This window comes from Oncorhynchus mykiss, chromosome 9 (genome assembly GCF_013265735.2).
Source record: "Oncorhynchus mykiss isolate Arlee chromosome 9, USDA_OmykA_1.1, whole genome shotgun sequence".
Classification (NCBI taxonomy): Eukaryota; Metazoa; Chordata; class Actinopteri; order Salmoniformes; family Salmonidae; genus Oncorhynchus; species Oncorhynchus mykiss.
The window spans coordinates 19,940,394-19,963,235 of record NC_048573.1 but is presented as its reverse complement, the minus strand read 5'-3'; the positions used below and the strand labels follow the sequence as shown (position 1 = coordinate 19,963,235).

At 42.5% G+C, this 22,842-nt stretch overlaps 1 protein-coding gene and 1 long non-coding RNA gene across 2 annotated transcripts; one reads left to right on the top strand and one right to left on the bottom strand.

The window, feature by feature from the left end:
• The first annotated feature begins 1,991 nt into the window (after nt 1–1,991).
• Nucleotides 1,992–13,389, top strand: LOC110531700. The gene is made up of 16 exons (XM_021615028.2): nt 1,992–2,177; nt 2,289–2,338; nt 3,208–3,297; nt 4,098–4,222; nt 4,473–4,616; nt 4,749–4,970; nt 5,077–5,173; nt 5,323–5,540; nt 5,610–5,763; nt 6,064–6,248; nt 11,049–11,169; nt 11,350–11,561; nt 12,012–12,129; nt 12,224–12,393; nt 12,980–13,077; nt 13,150–13,389. Exons 1-16 carry the CDS (start codon nt 2,128–2,130, stop codon nt 13,373–13,375), a joined length of 2,280 nt encoding a protein of 759 aa, XP_021470703.2. The 5' UTR covers nt 1,992–2,127; the 3' UTR covers nt 13,376–13,389.
• A 3,324-nt stretch (nt 13,390–16,713) lies between these two features.
• Nucleotides 16,714–20,561, bottom strand: LOC110533004. The gene is made up of 4 exons (XR_005053202.1): nt 20,368–20,561; nt 20,209–20,262; nt 17,980–18,060; nt 16,714–17,624 (listed from the first exon to the last, which is right to left on the bottom strand). It is a non-coding gene; the product is annotated as an uncharacterized LOC110533004 (long non-coding RNA).
• Nucleotides 20,562–22,842: the final 2,281 nt, after the last annotated feature.

Genomic DNA, 22,842 nt, shown 5'->3' with positions numbered 1-22,842 from the left:
GGCCCTGATGAGGCCTCTGGTGGTCCCTGGGCAGGGGGGGGATGGTGTCACTAGCCAGGCTGTCGGTGCTATTGACGGAGGAGGCTGCCGACACCATGAACACAGGGGAATGCCAACCCTGAAGGGGCAGACCAGGGTCATGTTCAGTATGGCACACAACATCAAAAGGTTTGCAACAGAAAATTAAAATCTGTGTTCTAGTTGAACAAGTTAAGGTAGAATTTCCCTGTTCTAAAATGTTTTCTCATTACTGTCCTGGAATAAAAGAAGAATCATAATATAGACTTAATATAGGCTCATTGTCGATTTCTGGATGTTTGAGAAAACAGGATAGACAGAGTTATTAGTTGTACTCTTCATTGACTACATTTACAACCTCAGCCAAGGTTGAAGGTACCGGAAACCATATATGGAGAGACAAGACAGGAGTGCCCTGATGATAATTCAAGGGTGATCGTTCAAGATTGATGCAGAAATTGGACATCATTTCATGTCCTGAGGATGTTGGGAAATGCCTTCAAAACAGCCACTAGGGGCAACAGTGAGTGATATTACCATCAAATAGGCTTGGTGTTTGTGGACATGGGAGGAGGATGGGTGTAATTCCATGTTTCTAGATTTGAAAGTTGTGTGTTCCAGTCATGGACACTTTTTTTTATTTTTTAAACCCTATCTCAAACCATAACCTTTCAGAATGTGTGCCTAAACGTAACCCTTAACTTCGAAATTTGAAGTTTGGAGAAATGGAACGATACAGAGCAGCAGGAGAAACAAAAACACTTTGAAACTGTATGTTTGGAGAAACTTTTACATTTTAAATTTGGGAACATGGATGAACATCTAATTCTGCAGTGAGACTGTGAGAGCTTTTTGCATAATTCATGTTTTCTGGATCTTTAAGTCATTTATACATTGATTGGATGGAGAGTTATCTGGTTCTATAACTATAAGAACTAACCTGCAATGATCCCAATAAGGCCAGGTCTGTCAGAAAGTGCTGCAGTTTCTTCCTCTGCTCCCTCTCTTGCTTGTGCCACACACACACACTTAGATTTTTTTTTCTCAATTTTATACATTCATCTTATTTTGTGAGTTTCATATTTTGGCAAATGTTGTTTTTCTGAAAGGGAGGACCTCAGTAGGGTGCATGGAAAATCAAATACCCCCTCATCTCCTAGCAACGCCTTCGCATCAACAGCCTTGACAAGTAGCCTAATATATGGTGCACAATAAATACATATACTGACATTTAGATGCATGGTGATGAATGCAAAGGAAATATAAATAAAAAAGGTTATCACGAGCTGTGTTTAAATCATTCGATAACATTTCAACTGTGGGTGATTGAATAGGCCTACAGAACACGTTTCATTGTAATCAACCGATTCATAATGATTCATTTACAAAACAGAATAGAGGCCTTGTTTTAGGCTGGTTACTTACACTGCCGCTGCTCATCACTGTAAAAACCTAAACCTAGAACGGTGTATTTTAGCACATTTGCTGTGCGCTAAGTTTCGCTGTCAAACCTACATAAAAAGATGCGATTGCAAACGCACATATTCCTTCCCTCTTTTTTTCATTCATCTTCATTTAATTTATTCAGCATCATCAATTAATGCGTCTTTCTGCGATACAATTAGAAAATGTTTTTTAATTATGGATCTTATTTCGGGAGACACTTGTTTTTCGAGCTCATCTCTCAGGTGTAGTCTAACACACGCAAGGAATCATCTATATATTCCCGTAACAAAGAACGTAGGATAAATGCGGGTCTTGGCATATGTGGACCTGTTGGTAAGGCCTATACATTTAAGCCTATGGTTATTTTAGAAATACGTATGATGGCCAATTAATGAATGGGTTTTGAATATTTGCTTGAAAATTTTCTACTTTTATCATGAGTTGACAGCCAAGTAGAAGTTATTGATTGTGCCTTGTTGACTGGTGGATCTAATGAAAGCAATCAGCTCTCTACCAATTAGGGCATGGACAGGTGTGGCTGCCACTGACAGTCAAAATGGTGCCAATCATGGATGAAGTTTGATGAATTGCAAAAGAAAATAGAGAAAGATAAGGAAATAGAAATTAAGTTACTTTTCACTACACCTTTACACAATACCAAACATGACCATACCTTGTACAATGAAAGTTAGGGCTATCAAAATCATTCTGTGGTGAGTTTTAAGAGGTGAATGTAGTGACTGTGGGAATATCTAGTCACATTAATAGAATAGGTCGTCCATATATACATTTGAATTCCTCACTTCTACCAATATTTCTTCCAGCATACTGTTACTCTGTGCTACACTCAGTACTCCAACTCCTGTACCAGTTGGTAAGTTTGATTTACAGTACTGTTGTTTATTTACTAGGAACCAAACAGAACCAACAGGGGAGGGACCTACTTGAACTTTGTCCAATGTAAACTGTCATTTTCATTGTAAAACGTTTTCTGTTGGGACTAAATGGTTTCTGTTGCAAAACGTTTTGAACTAATGGTTACACCCCTGGGGGGTATTCAGTATGCCAATTCTGAAAAACGTTTTGTAACAAATCATATACTCCAAATGGAAATTGTTTTGAAAGAATAGTTTCTATTGGACAAAATTCAGGTTGGTCCCTCTCTGTTTGTTTCTTAAATGGTAAACTGTCTCCATTGCAGGACGTAATGAATACAGCCCTGCTCTCACCCACCATATTCTCTCACTAGAACTATGTCGTATGAGTGTCGTCCCCTGTTGGCCATTTATAGCATAACCTTTCAGTACAGTAAAGGAGACTTCTGCCAAATTGATTTCTAGGAGAGACGGAGACCCGCACACTTGTCAAATGTGGACCAATCCAAAACTGAGACTCCAATGCAAAAATGGAGAGGATTTATTTGGATATCATCCAATGAAAGACTCACAATAAAAGTGAATCTTAGATTCATGCATATCTAACAGGATTTGAAAATAACCCTGAAACAAGGACACAATAAAACCGTACATAATCTGATTATTCATTCACCATGTTGTTATTGTGATTGAATGTGGTTAATTTCTGTGTCATAGAGAGACGGATACGCCATACACATCAGCTGTTCAATAAACAGCATGCCACTGTTTAGTCAGCCTCTTCGCTTTGATGGCTGATTCATACTGAACAAAACGTGTTCTGTGTCAATGAATTCATGGTAATGATTCCATCTGTCTTGTGTTATAGGAACATTCCGGTCTGAGTGTCATGAGCGTCACTTCTGGCTGTTTGTCAGGTCTGGCTTCCTTGGCATTATGAGCCGATTCGACGTTCAAGGTGCGAGAGTAATATTATTGGTTGAATTATGGATACAGCCATTCTTTTACCCAACTGCCACTGGTGTGTTGTACTTTTACATTTTTATTTAGCTAGGCAAGTCGGTTAAGAACAAATGTGTATTTTCAATGACGGCCTAGTGGGTTAACTGCCTTGTTCAGGGGCAGAAGGAAAGATTTTGACCTTGTCAGCTCGGGGATTCGATCTTGCAACCTTTCGGTTACTAGTCCAACGCTCTAGGCTACCTGCCGCCCCACTACTTGATAATCTTAAACAGAATTTGTCTAGAATGTGAACGTTTCGGGGAGAACAAGAATGTCATCTGACAGTAGAGTAGACCCATAGAGATAGTTAGAGGACGTAACATTGTATCCGGTCCCATGGCGTCTGAGAGCATGGGCAGTGCCATTGAGGCCATATCCATTTCGAAGTAGTAATTTTTCTTCTACTACTTCTATGAGTTCGTAAACAAACTGACAGGGTGCATACTGCCACCTGGAGTGTGTAGGTACTAACCCCGGGTTGGGGATTTACTACCACCTGCAGTTATGGAATGTTTGCTCACAAGTATAATTTATTGGCTTATCTCTCCTGATGACCTGGATGGAATTATTTGGTCCTTCCTTAACCCATAGAAAGTCCCACCCAGTTGACTACTTGAAAATGGTGAAAGTCCTCAATGGAGCTGCCCATGTTAAAACTGACTTTCTGGGCACTTTAGTCCTCTATCTATCTCTATGAAGACACCATAACCAGCTGCACTGTGAATATTGACGCTTCCTTTAAACCGCTGTCATCAGACCACCAGGGAGTTCACTTCCTGTCCGGCCGAAAGGCCACTGAGTGTGGCTACACCATGCTCTTCAATCCCCATGGAGACCTGGTGTTCCGTGCCTCGTTCCTCGCCTGCCACGTCAACAACCAGGTGAACTCGATTGACCCATAATGGATATATATTCAATATACTGGTATATGCAGTCAAATTCGGATGTGTAATGACTTGAGACAGAATGAGTCGTGTAAGAATCAGCATGTGTCCAAATCAGGAGTCGACTGTCTAGAAGCCAAATGGTCCTTCCATCTAAATGATCAATATAATGAATCCAAGTTAATTAGCTTGACTTCCAGCTTGTTTTCTGATTGAATTAAATTGAATAAGAACCTCTCCTGTGCAGGGGGACTCAGAGTTCCGTCTGAAAGTGTGGTTGGTGACCCGGCAGGTGAATGGGAGGGACCTAGGGTACCCCTTCCTGCTCCACTGCTCAGCCCAGTGGCCCTGGGGCTTCCGGGAGCTCGTCTGCGAGGAGAGCTACATGGAGGTGACTTACAGGTCCATCAGATCACAATAGAAAAGACATGTACTGTCCATCTCCGCATGGAACTTTGCCGAACTTACATGTTTCAAATCGCTTCTGTTTTACACTGCGTCTCTCCTTTAATTGTTCTCCAAGGTGTCCATAAATGGACCGGTCCCAGCTGCATTACACTCTGGGCAGGAGAAAAAGGAGGTGGGAAAGAGCGGCATGATGTTCCACAGACCAGGCCACACCAAGGAGGAGGTTAGACCCAGGACCATGACGGAGGCCAGTGCCCTGGGCTACCACGTCTCTGAGTCAGGCTCCAGGATTATCCTGCGCTGCCCCTACTCTTCACCCCTCTCCTACACCATCAAGGTACTTCTGACAAGGGTGTTTACTGTGCTCTGTTTGCATGTGATATGAATATACTGGTGTACATGTTATAGTAACTCTTGTCTTTCACTTGACCACGCCTACACAGGAGAAAGGGGTTGAGTTGGAGGTGGTCAATGCTACCATCCTGTACCCACATCAAGGGAAGGTCCTTGCCATCGATGCCACAGTGGCCTGCTCCATGAGTATGTGGCCTATTTATTAGGGAATACAAATGACAAATCTTAGCTTTGACTTTAATCCTATTTGCAATCCTCTTTTGAACCTACCATCTCCTTATTCTTACCACTTTCGTCCTCTCTCCCCCTTTCCATCCCTTCCTTAACTCCTCCAGATGAGGCGACAGTGGATGGTACCCACCTGCTCTGGCCTGTCCCCCATGTCCTCTCCCCCCTGGTACATGGGAGGTTCAGGGACAGGGGCATGAGAATAGGGGTGGAGACGCTTGCCCTGAGTGAGTCTGTGATCAAGGACAGGGGGTATGAGATAAACCTGAGGGATGGAGTGGTGGAGGTCAGCGTTCCATTCGGAGCCGAAGGAACACACATTAAGGTACACACACACACGCATGCATAAATGCATGCACACACACATACACTCAACTGCTCTTTCTTGTCCCAGAGTGGTGTGTTGGAGGGCCAGTACAGCCAGTCTCTGTCTGTAGACCTGTTCTACATGCACCAGTGGGAGGATGACCGCTGGCCCCTCACCCAGCATCGCTCCTTCAGGTTCCTCAAGACCGCCTACGTCCCCCGGACCCCCATACTTACAGACAGTCAGTATCCATCTACTATGAGTATTAATGAGCTCAAGGAATGACAGGGATTGGTCACATCCGAACTCAAATATGAATCTCTGCTTTGAATGAATTCGGACAAATTTGCGATATTACCACAATGGTTGGCCTCTGCTCGAAAACTGGCATAAGTTATAAACCATGCTAGAGGCTGCATATTTATGGGATAGATTGCCACTAAAACCCACAACAGTTAACAGTAATTGCAATAGTTCAATACCAATCTATTTGCATGCTTTGATCATGACTCCACACCCACTTACTCTGTTCCCTCCCCAGACACCATATCGTCCCAGAAGCTGTTCTCTGTCTCCCTGGGTGTGTTCCCTCCTGACGTGTCCCTCCACAACGTCACCGGGGGGAGGGAGGGGGACGCTTTGTCCTGGGTCCAGGTCCCCTACCCCAACGGGTCACATTCCTACCAGCTTCATGCCCCCTTCTCACACTCCTCCGTTCTTCAGAAGGTGAGACTAATGGAGAGGCAGAGAGAAGCACCAATTGTAGAGATGTACACTGAGTATACAAAACATTAAGAACACCTGCCCTTTCCATGACATAAACTAACCAGGTGAATCCAGATGAAAGCTTAGATTTTTTTATTAATGTCACTTGTTAAACCCTTTACAGTCTAAGCTCTGTCTAAACCGGCGGAGGGGAGGTTCTACTAGTTGGAATTGTTTTAAGGTCATACCAAGGATCATTTAGCTATTTGATTTAGAATTTTAAGACCCTTTGAAGTATCCCCAAAAATAATTGAATGAACATTTGAATTTGGCCTTACTTCTATTAGCCCATTCAAACGCATTGAATTACAGATTGTTCCCAAAATACATCTAAAGGACGTTTGTTCTGAAGTATCTGTCCTATATCTGAGAGATATAGGAAAGATCAGGATTTTATTTTTTTTGTCACTAAAAAGTATCCATATATACTTCCTTACATTTTTTTCAACTGGTACCGTGGCACATTCAGATGAGTGTTGTGAGGCAGTGGTCTCACCTTTCCAGAGGGGTCATATTAGATAAACAGATGTCTCTAACTTAAACAGACCGATTATTACAGGGATTTTTTTGTATTATTATGCTAATTAGACTTGTGGGATTAAATCCACTTCAATCGGAGTAACCGTAGGGGAAGATATAGTTTAAAGAAGGATTTTATTTAAAGCCTTGACACAATTGAGACATGGATTGTGTATGTTTGCCATTCAGAGGGTGAATGTGCAAGACAAAAGATTAGTGCCTTTTGAACGGGCTATGGTAGTAGGTGCCAAGTTTGTGTCAAGAACTGCAACGCTGCTGGGTTTTTCACACTCAACAGTTTCCTGTGTGTGTTTCAAGAATGGTCCATCAACCGATGAGGTGCATGCGCGGACCGATAGGAGGCATGGGGCGTGACTAGCTCTGTTTTGTACCATCAAAACTGTGGTTGTATGTTGAAACTGGACAACATGGTTTAAATTATAGATCAATATATCCCCAAGCAGCCTGGAGAGTGTGAGCGGTCAGTTTTATATACAACAGCGACCCAATCTGTGGGTAAAGCAACGCTGCAACTCAAACCCAACAAGCCAAGGCTTCTCTTAGAGAAGACAAAGAGCCACTTGGAGATTCAAATGAGAGCAATGAACAGCTGAAGGATATCCAGGAAAACATAGCTAAAATGCTCTCAATGCTCCCCAAAACAAACTGTCACAACTTGTTGTTAAAAGTAGATTTGTCGAAAGGACAGTAGTCTATCGTGTTGGATGAACTGGACAACAAAATGAGCCTTCTGGAAACAAAGGTGCAAACCTTTTTAGAAGATGAACTGGACCAGCAATAAAACTGAATGATACAAAAATAATGAATGTTGTACCTACCGGAATACGAGAAAAAAGGAGACCTTTCCAGCTACGTGGTCAAGCTGATATTGGAGACGCTTGGCATGGATGCATCACCGAAAGATCTCGAGCGACGCCATCGGATCGGCGTGAAACAGAAGAATGCTAAATGCCCTCTCGTGGTAATATTTACGCTGTGGAACTATCAGACCAAAGTTGACATTCTGAAGCCACAAGGGGGAAAGAAGATAAAAAATCAATGGCCACACTACAGACCCGGATTCGATCCCAGGCTGTGTCGCAGCCAGCCGCGACCAGTAGACCCATGAGGCGGTGCACAACTGGCCCAGCGTCGTCCTGGTTAGGGGAGGGTTTGGCCGGCCGGGATGTCCTTGTCCCATTGCGCTCTAGCTACTCCTTGTGGCGGGCCAGACGCATGCACGCTGACTTGTGCCTGTACAACTGAGTCGCCAGTCGTACAGCTTTTCCTCTGACACATTGTGTCAAGAAGCAGTGTGTCAAGAAGCAGTGCAGCTTGCCAGGGTCGTTAAGTAGGACACATGGCTCTCGACCTTTGCCTCTCCTGAGTCAGGGAGGAAAAGAGGAGATTGGGATAAACTAGGCCTGGGTGGGTAAGAGGGGGCAAGGAAGGGAGGGTGAGACACGCTTGGTTTGGGTGGACAAGGGTGAGTAAAGATGGTTGGGATAAGCTTGGGTTGGGGAGAACTGGGAGGGGGTGATGGATTTGGTTTGGGAGAGCGAGAAAAGGAAGGACTTAATTATACTACAATGTCATAATGTCATACAATTGTCATAACTAAGATTCAATGGTGGTTGTTGGTGAGAGGGGCTTTAGGTGGGAAATTGGTCACTGGGAGGGCATCAGACACTTCTCTGAGGTGTGTGTGGGGCTTCCATCATCCCATTTCAGTCTGTGGGCCCGGTCTCCCCAAGTAGACCCCCACCAGCCTCTAGAATTTCTACGGTAACACAAACCGACCACAGTACCTAAGTGGCAGTCTTTCTCCAATGTATTTACAATGAAATAGTCCAGTTTTAGTACGTTAGGAGAGGAGTTGGAGTTTAAAAGCCCTAAGGCATAGCTTCTCAAGTACAAAGATGCACTTTACTTTTTTTTTTGTGTTAAATGTCTGCTCAGACCACACACTCCTATATATGTAATGTATACAATAACTATGTATTTATACTATGATCCTCCCATTCTAAGGAATGCCCACCACCCTCATGTCTGCTAAAATGTTTTATTCGGTTCTTCTACAACAGATGGAACAGAAGGTTAACTTTTATTTTTTACAAGTAAAGACCAACAAAATCCAATTCATAATGGGCTCCATGATGGGGTTGGGGAGCATATGGTTCTGGAACATTTTAAAGAGATTTTGGGCAGATGTGGTTATCTTGCAAGAGTTAATGGAGAAATTGAATATGTAAAGAAGAGCTGGGTTGGAGAGGCCTATGCCTAAATTTAAAGAATGAACAGAGTGCATCTTCTGCCCTGCACTGTATAAGGCACTGCATCGCAGACCCGGGTTCGATCCCAGCTGTATCACAACTGGCCGTGATCGGGAGTCCCATAGGCCGGCGCACAATTTGGTCCAGCGTCGTCCGGGTTAGGGGAGGGTTTGGCCCAGCGTCGTTGGGTTAGGGGAGGGTTTGGCCCAGCGTCGTTGGGTTAGGGGAGGGTTTGGCCCATCGTCGTCCGGGTTAGGGGAGGGTTTGGCTGGGGATGGGGCTTTACTTGGCTAATCGTGCTCTAGCGACTCCATGTGACAGGCACCTGCAGGCTGGCCTCGGTCTTCAGGTGAACGGTGTTTCCTCCGAGACATTGGTGCAGCTGGCTTGGGGTTAGGTTTGGTGGGTCACGTTTCGGAGGACGCTTAACTCGGCCCTTTGCGTCCCGAGCCCGTTGATCGAAATTGGGCAGAAAAAGGGGGTAAAATACAACCAACAAAAAATTATAATGTTGAGAAAAGCACCAGGAATTGATGGTGTTCCCATAGACTTGTATTTAACATTTTACACATGAGAACACGCATCACTCAATTCAGTACTTCCTAGTTCCATGTATCAAAGTTATTTCAGTTACTGTATATTAAAACCAGGAAAATCTGAGGTCCCATTCTGATTTTCTACACTCATTATTTTAATAAATTGTGACAAAATAAAAAACAAGCTTCTAAGCAATAGAATGACAAAGTCGTATATTTTAATTTGATTTAACTATGCATTTATCAGACTTGATACATATAAATTAAACAGGGTTTATTAAAAAGACACTTACAAACAAGAACATGTTTCAGTTTAAATCCATACTCAAACAAATGATATAGATTTCTCAAGAATGTCTGTTGATGCTGAAAAGGCTTTTGACCGTCTTGAATAGCCTTTTCTATTCAGAACTTTGGAAGCTTTACAACTTCCAGCTGAAATAATAAATATGATAAAAATATTGTAAATGTTCTAAAGCTAATATATACACATAGTACATTATCTGTTGAAATTGCTTTAGAAAGGGGCACAAGACAGGAATGGCTCCATATTCATAGAATATAAAGGAAAGTTTTCCATCTTCCTAAGGCTGAGGGTGGTTTTAACCTTCCAGACTTGGAATTGTATCAACTCGCTACCCAAGGCTTTTACTTGCTACATATAGTTAAATAGGCTACATATTGAAGATGTGCATGGTCATCCCCGGAATATTTTTCTGTTTTTCTGTCTGTTTTCAAAGGATAAAGCAAAGAACATTAATTTCATAGTTAAACACTATAACAATATGGACGAAAACGAAACGTATTCTACAAGAACCAGTATAGCTCCCTAAAAACACAACCTTATGGAACAATGCTTGGATAGCTTTCAAAATTCACCGATTTATTTGTATTTGATTTATTTAAAAAAAAAATGGTCCACATGGAAAACTAAAGGCATGAAGTGGTAATAGGTACAATTATTTCCATGGCAGAATTAAAAATACGTTTTGCACTGACCAATGTGGATATTTTCAAATAAATGCAACTTAAACGTTTTATCACAAAATGTAGCTTTGGACATAAGAGCAATCATGAGGGAATCCTATTTGAGTAAAAGGATATTCATATGATGGGTGAACTATACAAAACCTAGCCAACTGGCAATCTCAAAAATATAAACTATTGGAACCAAGACTTAAAAATAACTGATATTTCACAAGATGGAGGGGTTGTTGGAACATAACTAACGAGATTACAGTTAACGAATGTATGCTTAATCTAGTATAAATTAATGTATTGGGGGGGGGGGGACTCAATATTAGGAAGGTGTACGAATTTGTCTGGTATAGTCAGTGTACTTCAATCATGTACAGTATACATACCTCACTAGCAGTTTTTTAAACTTTCATAATGTAATGATACAATGTAACTTGCTCTCCCTCTTACGTCAGTATATTGATGGGGGCTATAGGAGGTACACCCTCCCTCTCACCTTTTCCCTGACCATCTCACCCCATGGAGAGGTCTTCTACCATAATGCCACCATTGTGAGTGATGTTCAAGAGCAGACAGGTGATTATATATATATATATATATATACATCTCTTGACAGAGAGAATTAATACCAAATCACTTGAACTAAACTCATGGTTACCTGCCTCCCTGTCCTGTTTAAATCCCTCATTCCTTCACTCTCTCTGACTCTTTTGCCATTCTTCTCCTTCTTCCCCTCCTCTCCATGCATTCTCCCAGCCCCAGAACCTCCCAGGCTGGAGGGTAAGTGCACTGAGAGGGGCCTCCTGGTGCTACTGCACTATGGGGCCCTGGAGCGGAGCTGGGAGCTCTTCATTGGGGACCGCCGGCTGGACTGGGAGCTAGTGGAAATGGGGGGCTTTACCGTGGAAACAGAAGAGGACTACTTTAGTGTGGAGATCCCACTCTATAGTCCGGACATGACCTATGAGGTGAGGAGGGATATCTAAGTAAATGAACTGGAGATTTGGTTGTCCACTCAACTGGCACTTTTCTCATGGCTGTGTTTCTTCCACCTCAGTCAAATTAAAATGGTGATTCAATTGTTGTGCTCTATCCTTCTCTTTATCTATCTCTGAAATCTTTAACCAAGAACATGTCTATACGGTGCATTTGGAAAGTATATTCAGACCCCTTCCCTTTTCCAAATTTTGCTACGTTACAGCGTTATTCTAAAATGTATTAATTCATGTTTTCCCCTCGTCAATCTACAAAAAATAGGCCGTAATGACTAAGGGGGAAAAAAGTTTTTTTTAGAAATTCTAGCAAATTTATTAAAAAATTTAAACAAACATAAATATCTTATTTACGTAGTAAGTCAATATATTGGACACTTTCATTATCAAAACCTCCCCTTCCTCTCTGGCTCATCCCGCTTGTAGGAAGTGAGTTTGCAGGGTGTTGTTGGCCGTCTGGAGGTCAGTGTGGTGGACATAGACACACTCAAGGTGGAGAACAGCCTCATCCATCGCTGCACCTTCCGTGTCAGAGAGTTACTGGGTAACACACCTGTGGTGTACTATTGAAAGGCTTGACCGACATGTCCTCATTCAAACACTGTTAAAACTGATCCTAGAACTCTCTTGACTTCCAGTGTGCTTACCAGAGGGGAGGATGGTCGTAGTGACTGATACGTCACGTACCATCCCGCCCACCCAACCAAAACACACCACCCTTTTGGACCCCAGCTGTGTCCCCCAAGAGACGGACAGCGTCAGGGCCCTATTCAATTTCTCCATGGATTCCTGTGGTACCATTGCGACCGTGAGTGTGTTAGCACGTTGATTCATCATGTTACATGCCGTGGTGGAAAAAGTACTAAATTGTCATACTTGAATAAAAGTAAAGATACCTTTTTAATAGCAAGTGACTCAACTGACAGTCACCCAGTAAAATATTACTTGAGTAAAAGTATTTGGTTCTAAATATACTTAAGTAACTGGAATTGCGTATTTAAGTATCAAAAGTAAAAGTGTAAACCATTTCAAATTCCTTACATTAAGCAAACCAGAAGGCACAATACATTTTTTTATTTTTATTGACAGATAGCCAGGGGCCACTCCAACACTAAGATATAATTGACAAACAAAGCATTTGGGTTTAGTGAGTCCGCCAGATCATTGGCAGTAGGGATGCAGGTTAGGTAAAATGTTTGGAGTAAAAATATTCTTTTTTTTTCTTCAGGAATGTAGTGAAGCAGAAGTTAAAGGTGGCAAAAATATAAATAGTAAAGTACAGATACCCCCCCCCCCCAAAAACAACTTATGTAGTACTTGAAAGTATTTTTACTTAGGTACAGTACACCACTGGTTATGTGTTAAGTCAATCATACTTGTTCTACCTCACCTAGGTTGAGGGGGATTTCCTAGTATATGAGAACCAGGTGCTGTTCCCCAAAGAACTTATCACCACGGATGACCCCCCCAGCCACAGAGACTCCCCTTACAGGTAAACACACACACCACGTTTCACACTATTCAAATGTGAATTTCTACGTACATATATATATATTTTTTTTAGGCTGACCATCCAGTGCCGCTACCCTGCCATCGACACCGGCATTGTCTCCATTGAACACCCTGTCCATCCAACCTTTGCCCTCTCACCTATGCTGCCTCTTAAACACACTCAAAGGGAGGCCTCCCGCAGTGGGCAGTATGTGGCAGTGGTGTGTGTGGCGATTGTTGTGATGGGAGCTTTGATTGCTGCTACATTGAAGATGCTCTGTTGCCCAATAAAAATGTAAAACATGTTTGCAAATCTGTGAAATTGGTTCATATCCCTACTATATGTATTTAATGAAATAAGACATTTGCCTAGTAAAAATTATAACACTTGAATCGGTTACTAAACCAATTCACCAAATAGTGAAGAATTTCTGTACCAAGAAATTACATGTATAAATATCAATCGCCGACTATGTAGATGGGGAAACATCCTAAGAAGGGGGGGAGGAGAGGAACCTGCTTCAGACTATTGAGATGCACCCCTAGGTTCCGGTAAGCTGCCCAACCATTTGACCCAATTATCTAATTAAGGACATGCACATTGTTAACCCCAACAAGCTTCTAATTGGTCAATCAAAGCACTACCCCCCCCCCCCCCCCCCCCCCCCCCCTCCCCATATCAAAGTGCCAAAGTGCACACCATCTTAGTCAGAATTGGTTAGCCTCCACCCACTAGTCTCTCACCTTGTTGTTGGTCCATATAGGGGCTGTTGAGACTGCGCGTCAGGATAGATACCTGTTGGTAACTACTGACCTCTCATTCATTGGGAATAAACCTCGTGTTGATGCTGTCGGTAAGTAGGCTTTTACAGTTTATTTTGAAACAAAATGGGCTGGAATTCCGGTTTGGTCAGCTCAAGAACTTGAGATGACATGGCATCTTAACAGGTCTTGGCCTTAATGCTGTAGGCCAGGATTTGATAGCTGATGCTGACAGGAAGTCTCTCCTGCAGTATCTCTGGCTCTCACTGTGCCTGTTAAACCAAATTTAAAATCATTTGCTACTTTTTTTTCAATCCCTTTCCCCCCTCTAGATGCTAAGCAGTATGGGTCAGAGTAGTTGAGTATGGAGCGGAAACCACATACACTGTAAATGAAACCTGTGCCTTGGTTCCCCAGAGAAGTCAGCTGTAAGATCTAGATGGAGGTACTGATTCGCAAATCTAAAATGTGTGTCTATGGATCTCTTTAGTGTAGTATCTAGTAGGGCTCTATCTGAACTGTGTCTGGGCCAGTGTATCGTCATAACCGTATAGGAGAATGATTCTTTATGTTCCCCTGTAGGTGTCAGGACATGTCGTTCTTCATTGTCTGGTACAACAGCAAATGACTGGACTGCTGCCCTCGCTACAGAAAGCTAAAGGCTATATTACATTTGGCAAATGCTCTTTTTAGATGAGCTATACACCAGTTTGTGTTCCCAATACCATCCTGGGTGCCCTGTCTGATTTCATGCCCTGTCTTCTGTGTCATCATCAGGCCCATAGCTTTGCCACATCTACCTTGCAGGAGGGGCAGCAGCTGACTGCCATATTCCTCTGAGCCTCAGTGGTGTTAATTCTAACCCGAAGGGAAGAGCGAGATTGTAGATTCCTCAACTTATTCTATTATAAGATTTGCAAAAATGGAGCTGGTTAACAATCACACGACAGGTGCAACAGTGAAGAGCCCAACAAACACGAGTTGGGTCTCTTTTGTCTGTGGCAGTTTAGCAGGTGTGTGAGGTCATAGTGGGAGCATAGAAACAAGTGATAATGGCAGTTTTGTTGCTCCTTTCTGCTGATGGAATAGTTTCTGCTGCTCAAACAACTAGCCTTTTCTCTTCATTTCTCCACACAGCTGTGCCCTTGAAAGATAGGAAAAGAACAGGAAGGACCAAATACCTGGTCACTCTGACAGCCCTTTGTCTTTGGCCAGGTGACTACAGTAAGAAACAGACTATGGAAATTGACAGGTGTAAGTAAGGCACTTACTCCGTTCTTTACTTCTTGGTGAACGGTGTGGCGGTGGTCCATCCAATACTGTTCTCCAGGCAGGATTGGTAGTCAGGATGGTGGACTTGGTCATTTCTTGCAGCACTGGTAAGTATTTCAGTTCAATATCAGACCCTATCCATTCTAAGATCAGACCTGAAAGGACTGAATAGGCTTAAAAAGATGGCTTGATTGCCAGAATCTCTACTACTTATCAGATTAACTGATGGATACCATCTTTTTTTATGGCTCTGTGTGCAGTTTGAAGTTGCTAACTAGCATTTGCTCAATTGCTAACAGGCGTTTCTACCTTACGTTTACCTGCACGCAGAGATCTAAAAATGGTATCCATGAGTTAGTCTGACTATTTGAGTCGTCCATGACTTCTCCTAGGCTGAGCGGGGCGCAAGGAATATATTCTGATCAGTCACTGGAGGAAAAGGGGATCAAGCCTCTGTTCCGCTTCAGGGCAGTGCTGTAGGTATTGAAGGGAACAACGCAAAGATAGAATTCACAAGTGCCGATGAAGCCCTAATCCAGCTACAAGAAACCTTCCCAGTGCTCTGAGAAAAGGACGAAGTAGGAAAAAGAGTGCACTAGGCTACATTGACTTAAGACCAGTTTATTGTAAATTGAGACAATATCCTTTCCCTCTAACCTACTTTCCCCAAATAACTGACTTATCAGTAGAAGTAGCCGATAACAATAGGCTACACGGACACTGAAAAATAAATGTCAAAGGGAAACATATTGCATGCATATCAGAATAGGATGGTGAATACAGGTGTAGGCGTGGCGGCATAAGGTATGTTGGGGGAGAATGACTAAGTGGATACGTAAGGTTGGGACAAGCTTGGTGAGGTAAAAGGAGGTGGTGAGGGATGGGTTAGACTTGGGAAGGACGGATTTAACCATACTATTTTATTTTGGACTTGCAAACCTGCTGTGACATTGAGTTCTGGATAGATTAGGAAAGGATGCTTAGTCATTCCATTCCTTGTCATTCTAAGATTCAATGGTGGTTATTGGTGAGAGTGGAGGGTCTGAGGGATTGGGACGGGTTGAGTGCGCTTAAGGACCCTGCAGACGCCTCCGAGTGGTCGGGTAGGCTGTTTAGTGTTTATCCGACTAGATAATATATATGGATCCTCCCAACTTAAAAACAAGTTGTGCCCCTGAGTTAAAGCATTGGGCATGTTTAGCAATTGATTTGAGACAGCTGTCACCAATGTAGTTAATTCCAATCTGGGTGATCACAGCACAACGTGCATGCAAACTGCTTATGCAAGTCTACACTTGAACGTCAAACTAGTTTATTAAGTGACATACTAACTCCCCATTCCATGGAATGCCCACATGTTTAAATTAACCTTGTCTGTTCTAACATTGATTTTTATTGGGGGGGGGGGGGGGGGGAAGACATGGTTCTTGAACATTAAGATTGTTCGAAGTGGCCTATGATGCTACCTACTGTGGTGTAGTGAAAAATTGTATTAGCCCAGCACATGTACCAAGAAAGTGTTAATGGTGAAACAGTTCATTGTAAATGTTTGAATTGAAGCGATTATACTGACAATCATGATGCAATACAAGAAAAGCTGTACATTTAAATTAGGCTTTCATTGACTTCACATGACTGGAGTACAGACCTTACATTTTCAAACATTTCTAGAAAACCTGTCCAAGTAAGATTTTATCCACTTGTGAACAATGTGGTGAAGGGGTATGAATACTTTCAAATCACTATATAAAATCAATGGGCATAAATGCCCCAAAAGCAACTGCAGATTGCACCTTAAATTACAAGCATGAGTTAATGTATTGCTGAGGCGACTGCATAACTAAACATGTTTGCTAAAGAATGACAGATTGTCACAATGAGCATGCTAAGGGTTTTGCTATAATGTTGGGTAACACTATTTAAGTGTCCAAGTAGCAGTCATGTAATCTCTGCCCCATTTGAACGCTAATTTTAAGCCTAGAGAAAAGGGCTCAAAACAAGTAAACATTCCTGGATGCTGTAAGTTCCTCAAATTCAAGACTGGAATTTTTGGGACTGATTTCAGACCTGGAACACAAGGTCATTAGCAGAACAAAACCAGCAGGCGCTGGACCTTGTAGGGTATGAGTTGTATACCCCTGAGCAAAGGCTGCATTTACACAGGCAGTCCAACTTGTCTTTATACAGCTGCACAAAACATGGAATTTGCACATCACTAAGTCACTCAGACCAACTCCTTGAAGTCTGCAGTTAAGCTTGGTATATTGCTTTAAAAAAAATTTTTTTTTTAAATTAAAATAAAAAAAAAAGTACTGGAGGAAGTCTTCAAGAGCCAACAATTTATTAATTTTAAAGAGTAATAACATGAAAGTATTGATTCAATGCTAGTTTAAATTGCTGGATGTGGCCAGGGGACCCAAATTAATTTAGTAGATTGTTGTAACAGGATACTTTGTAGTCCGTGTCATCGTCAGAGTCCGAGGCATCACAATGGGAGTCTAGCCTCTGGCAAAGCTAAACAGAAGAAAAAAAAATTAATTCATCAGGTAATTTGGAACCCAGCTGTTTACTGAAGACTCAGTTTTCATTGGAACCTGGTCAGCGAGAGTGTGACTGGGTCTCCCTCAGAGCCTGGACTTTCAAACTTCAAAAGCACATTAAGATTGTTCTAGTCAAAAGCACTCATTAACCAGTTAGTCACATTACAATTTGTCATTCAGAAAGTAAATGAAATATCCCATCAGCATACAATGAGGTGAGTGGGACACTGCTCAGTAGCGCAGCCCCTTTAGGACCAGATATCCAATGTTTGACAAATCCGATTGAGTCTAAGGTGCACACTGAGGCGTTACGAAATGTAGAGCCATACCTATAAGATGTCTGATGACAAGCCCGTCTTCGGGTGACTATTGCTTGTAGAACACAATCCCATTCACCACTGGTAGTCCATCTGAAAGGATAGCCAATCAATTTAATCCAAAGATACTATGGGACAAAGCCACTACTAGCCTAGAGACTTTGAACCCTGCCATGACTGTTTTACAGGTGTAGAGTCCAAAGTTCGAACCCTGGTGGGTGTCAACTGTCTCTTGGGGCCTGCAGGTGGAGTCCAGGAGGGAGGTTCTGCACCAATGAGGGCCAGAGTCCTGTTTGTCAGTCTTCACCCGTTCTGTGGAACACACTGGAGAGAAGTGACATACCAGATGCAATATCATCCAATAATCAGATTGCAATGCGTGGAGAAGTCAGATGCTCAGCGCAACTGCAATGAAGAGGACCTGAAACACGACCGACACCAATATGTAGTGACACCACCTAGTCTCGCAGATCAGCTCAGTAGTTGTGATGAGGCAGCGTTTGGTAGAGGCATGCTGAACTTCCAGCGTCTTGGCGTCCCTCTATAGGATTTCAAATGAGCCAGTTTGGTACAATGTCATATCCTGCGATGTAAAGTTGTACCTTCATGATGGAACACTAGCATAAAACCACAGCTACAATAGTTTCCATTAAATAGTGATGTGACCACCTCACCTCAGATGTATCTGGTGGTGGAGAGAAACGTCCATGGTCACTGGTTTCCATAGAGCATAATGTACCTACGATGCATAGCCAGGTCAGGTCCGACACCAACCTCCCACATGTAGTTGAACGGTTGGATGCCCCACTGAAAGCTGATGCCCTCTGTGCAGGTGCCTTTTGAAGGCTGGTGGGAAAGAAGTCATGTTCATGACAATATTTTGTAGCTGGCTGTGATGGTCAAGGACACGTTAAAATGTTTTTGATATGAAGCATGGAGACTTGGCTAGTGGTTGGGTTACTGGGCTCCATCAGTTGCCATAAGGCAGTGTCAGAAACATGAAGGCTAGGAAGATCATTGTGAAGACACTTGCAGCCAAGGTCTTAAAGCCAAAGGTTCAAGTCAACTTACAAATGTCATTGAACCGAGCCATGACCAGGCAGTAGTGGCGTAAGGTAGCCTAGCAGTTAGAGCATTGAGCCAGTAATTGAAAGGTCGCTGGTTCGAATTCGAGCCGATAGGGCAAAAAATATATATAATTTACTGCATGTGCCTTCATTTTCTCCAGGGGCACCATAAAACACATCAACTTTTGTAGGGCACCCGAGGCAGGGTTACTGAAGTGTAGTTGAACCCCCCCCCCCCTCAATTAAGTACTGAATGAGGGACTCGTGGCCAACAACTAATGAAATGCATACAACGCATCTAGTAGCCACTGCGGGACATGGCACTCCCCAGTTTCACTAAACAATTTATGGCAATGGTGTTGTTCACTAACTTAGTTCTTGGAACAATGGGGTCTTCGAATGGAACCTGGATGACAGCCACGTCAGTTCCGTTGGCATGGAAAACCCTAGTGAAGGGGGTAGACAATTTGAATAGCCTCTGGTATGGAGTAGTGTCCCTTGAGCTTCACAGCCATCAGGTCATCATAGGGGAAGTTCCCCAGGTACACAAACACATGATTCTCCAGGACTGTCCTCCCACCATAGACCCGTATAGTGAGAGGATGATGACAGTTACGTAGCAACCATTACAAGGAGGCAGATCTTATTTTCATGACACAGGGACAAGATACTTGTTGACATATTGCAGGGTAACTGTTAGATGTATACATCTACAATATAATTAAAATGTAGTGTCCTTACACAGTCCAGTGTTGATGCAGGATAATGCATGCTGGTTAAAGTGGAGAACTCATTACTCTGCGACAACCTAAAATCCCAACGTGCTACTGCTCAAGGCACCAGGAGGATCAGTTGTCAGGCAAAGGAGACATTTCTGATTGGTTACTGCAGCGCCTTAAGGTTAATGGTGAAGAGTTGTTGGCACAGACTGGGCGTGGCCATGGACCTGTGAAGGGTGAGTCTGGTTTCTACGCCGCCATTGTCCATAAGTGTTCATATTAGAGACTGACGTCAGAACTCATTGCACATGTTATGTTCCAATGCCAGGTTCAATACCAGTAAAACCCAATAGGTCAGACACCACAAGGTATCAATCCCAACAGTCAAGCTTAAAGACATTAAGTTACCATTGACCTGAAGTGTATTCTAACAAGTTATAGTTAAGAATTCTTACCCCTTGGAGGCACAGCATCATGTACACCCACAAACACTGCATCTAGTAAGGAAACTAGAGGGTGAGAATGAAGCAACTGGTAACCAATTAACAGAACACATTGAAGCTATTGTAGAAGTTTATAAAATATTAAACAGTACATTTAAAAATGGAGCTTACCTGTGAAATCCAGCTGACATTTTTCATGAAGCTGCAGATCTTGGAATACAGATTGCAATTCTAGCAGCAAGGGACAAGCAAATAGACAAACATCAGAAGAACTACAGCAATGTCTTTCAATTGTTCTTCCATTATCAGAAGTAAAATGGCAAAGTTGCATAAAGATGGCAGAATTCAGATATGAAGTATTTGTTTTCAACACTATCCACAGAGTGGTTTTATACTTTCCTATCCTAATGACATAATTGTCAACAGACTTGCAAAAGTTGCCGATCTGCAATTTCACTGATGTACTAAGTGTCTACGTAGTCTTGTATCATTGAAAATCGGTGTAATGCATTTAGCAGGAACGTATACAGATCTACAGAGACGATTAAGATGTCCCTGAAATGGCCAGCAGGGGGCGCCTTGGCCATTTACCAAACGCCAATGCTCATCAATTGGCTGTAACACCCTGTGGATCAATCAACAACAAAACTTGTCCCTAAATGTTGCAGTACCTTGAAAACCTATTGGTAATTAATTAGAAATAGGTGAATCTTATGAAACTTACATGATTGTAATGACAGTTTTGGTAGTCTATTTTCATTGCGCACTGTTTTGTGCTTGTCCTTGCAAATGTTGTTGTAGTGAAATATAAAAGTATTGGCAGTGATAGAAGAACTTCCATGTTGTTGCTCATAAGGTCAATGTGGGTTTTCAAGCATTAAACCCTACTGATACACAAGTAACAATTTAGTAGACTGTGAAAAACACGCTATAATTGAATTGCCAAGCAGTTGCCTACAATGAGCAACAACAGAGTAGATGGAGAAGACACAAAAACATTACAATCATCTTGACTAGTTTGAGATATTCAACCTATACCTTTTTATGTCATATACCAATATCTGTGTTGTCTTTCCTCCAACAACAGAGCCCAAGGCAGGTGGTCCTTCCTCCATTCTCCAACCTGACCCTCCACCATCCCTCCTTCCTGCCCCTGTACATGGCAGCCAAGGGGTTGGCCCAGTACCCCTGGAGACTCCATCAACAGCCAGGTGAGTACAGGACAGGGGCACCACCACCCCTCTCAGGTGGGTTAGTGCAATCAGGGATCCTTGGGATGTCCTTACCCTAAACCTTCACCATACGCCCTACCCAACTCTAACCTTAGTCTTAATCATTTAAATGTTCAACTTCAACAGGGTGACGTCAGAGTTGGGACGTCCCAAGGATCCTCTTTAGACTTTATCCTCTCAGGTGCCTACAGTACTTAGCTCTTGTACCCTCTGCTAAGCTTTGACCTTAAGCGATTTGCTACATACCAGCCTGCGTCAAATTTGACAGTGCTTTTACACAGCCAGTATTCAAATGACACATTTTGGGGGTGCCTTGAAAATAGTAGGGCTGTATGTTTGCCTTTTAAACTCTCATCCCTTTTTAATGTTGAATTTGACACTTTTGGCACCTGATTTGACCCTAACCCTTATTGTAAACCTAACCGTAACCTTAGCAAGCAGATGCTTATCAACAGATAGTCTACTATTAACTATCTGTAGAGCATTTACAGATGGACTTTGCAGACTATCCAAATGAACTGTCAGTTTTGTTTTTTGAACCACTTTAACAATTTCATTGGAAGATTAAACTTAAACCCTGTATGGATCATGGATCTTTAACATCTCGGAAAGTGCACTGTAAGTGTAACTATGCCTACGTAACATTTCACTATGTTTCGCCTTGAAAACTGTTCTCATCGGCACACTAATCCCAAAGAATGTAGACCTATGCCATTGCAAAATGAGATCCTTCTAACCGACATTAACCTCTTCTAACTGAAGGAGTCACTTTATAGGCCTACTGTCCTCTTGGAGCTACCCATCCTTAACGTATACTGCACATTGGTGTCTAGCTGTAGGCTAGTTGTCTAGTGATATTGTTGACCATCAGCTGATCCAGGAAAGAAAACAAATATTGATAGAAAATAATCAAGTTAAATGGTCTAACTACTTCTGGGCACGGAGAACGCCAGTACCCACCCGCACCTGAAAAACAAAGCAATGAGCACTCTAAACAGCTGACTGACAAAAAGAATGATAAATCAACGGATAAACCTAATGCGTTGGAATAAAGGCATGGGGTAGTTTTATCAAGGACACATGACAGACACACATAGTGAAGATGAGGAAGTACAAAGGAAAATCTGTGCATAAAGGAGCTCATCAGAGGCTGAAATCGCAATACTGCGTGGACAGTGCCCCCCCATTAAAGTGCTTTAAATCTAAACTGGACATAGGTGGTCGGTCGGCGCAGTCTTTTCTTTTTCCCTCAGTTTTTCCACATTTTGTTACGTTACAGCCCTGTTCTAAAATGTATTACATTGTTTCCTTTCCTCATCTACACACAATAACCCATAATTGCATAGCAAAAACAGTTTTTTAGAGATGTTTTCACATTTATAAAGAATAAAAGACTGAAATATAACATTGACAG

Coding starts and splice junctions, on each gene's coding strand:
- LOC110531700 (XM_021615028.2), top strand. CDS start 2,128: ATGACCATACCTTGTACAATGAAAGTTAGGGCTATCAAAATCATTCTG. Junction 4,223..4,472: donor CCTGCCACGTCAACAACCAG/GTGAACTCGATT, acceptor TCTCCTGTGCAG/GGGGACTCAGAGTTCCGTCT. Junction 5,541..5,609: donor CCGAAGGAACACACATTAAG/GTACACACACAC, acceptor TTCTTGTCCCAG/AGTGGTGTGTTGGAGGGCCA.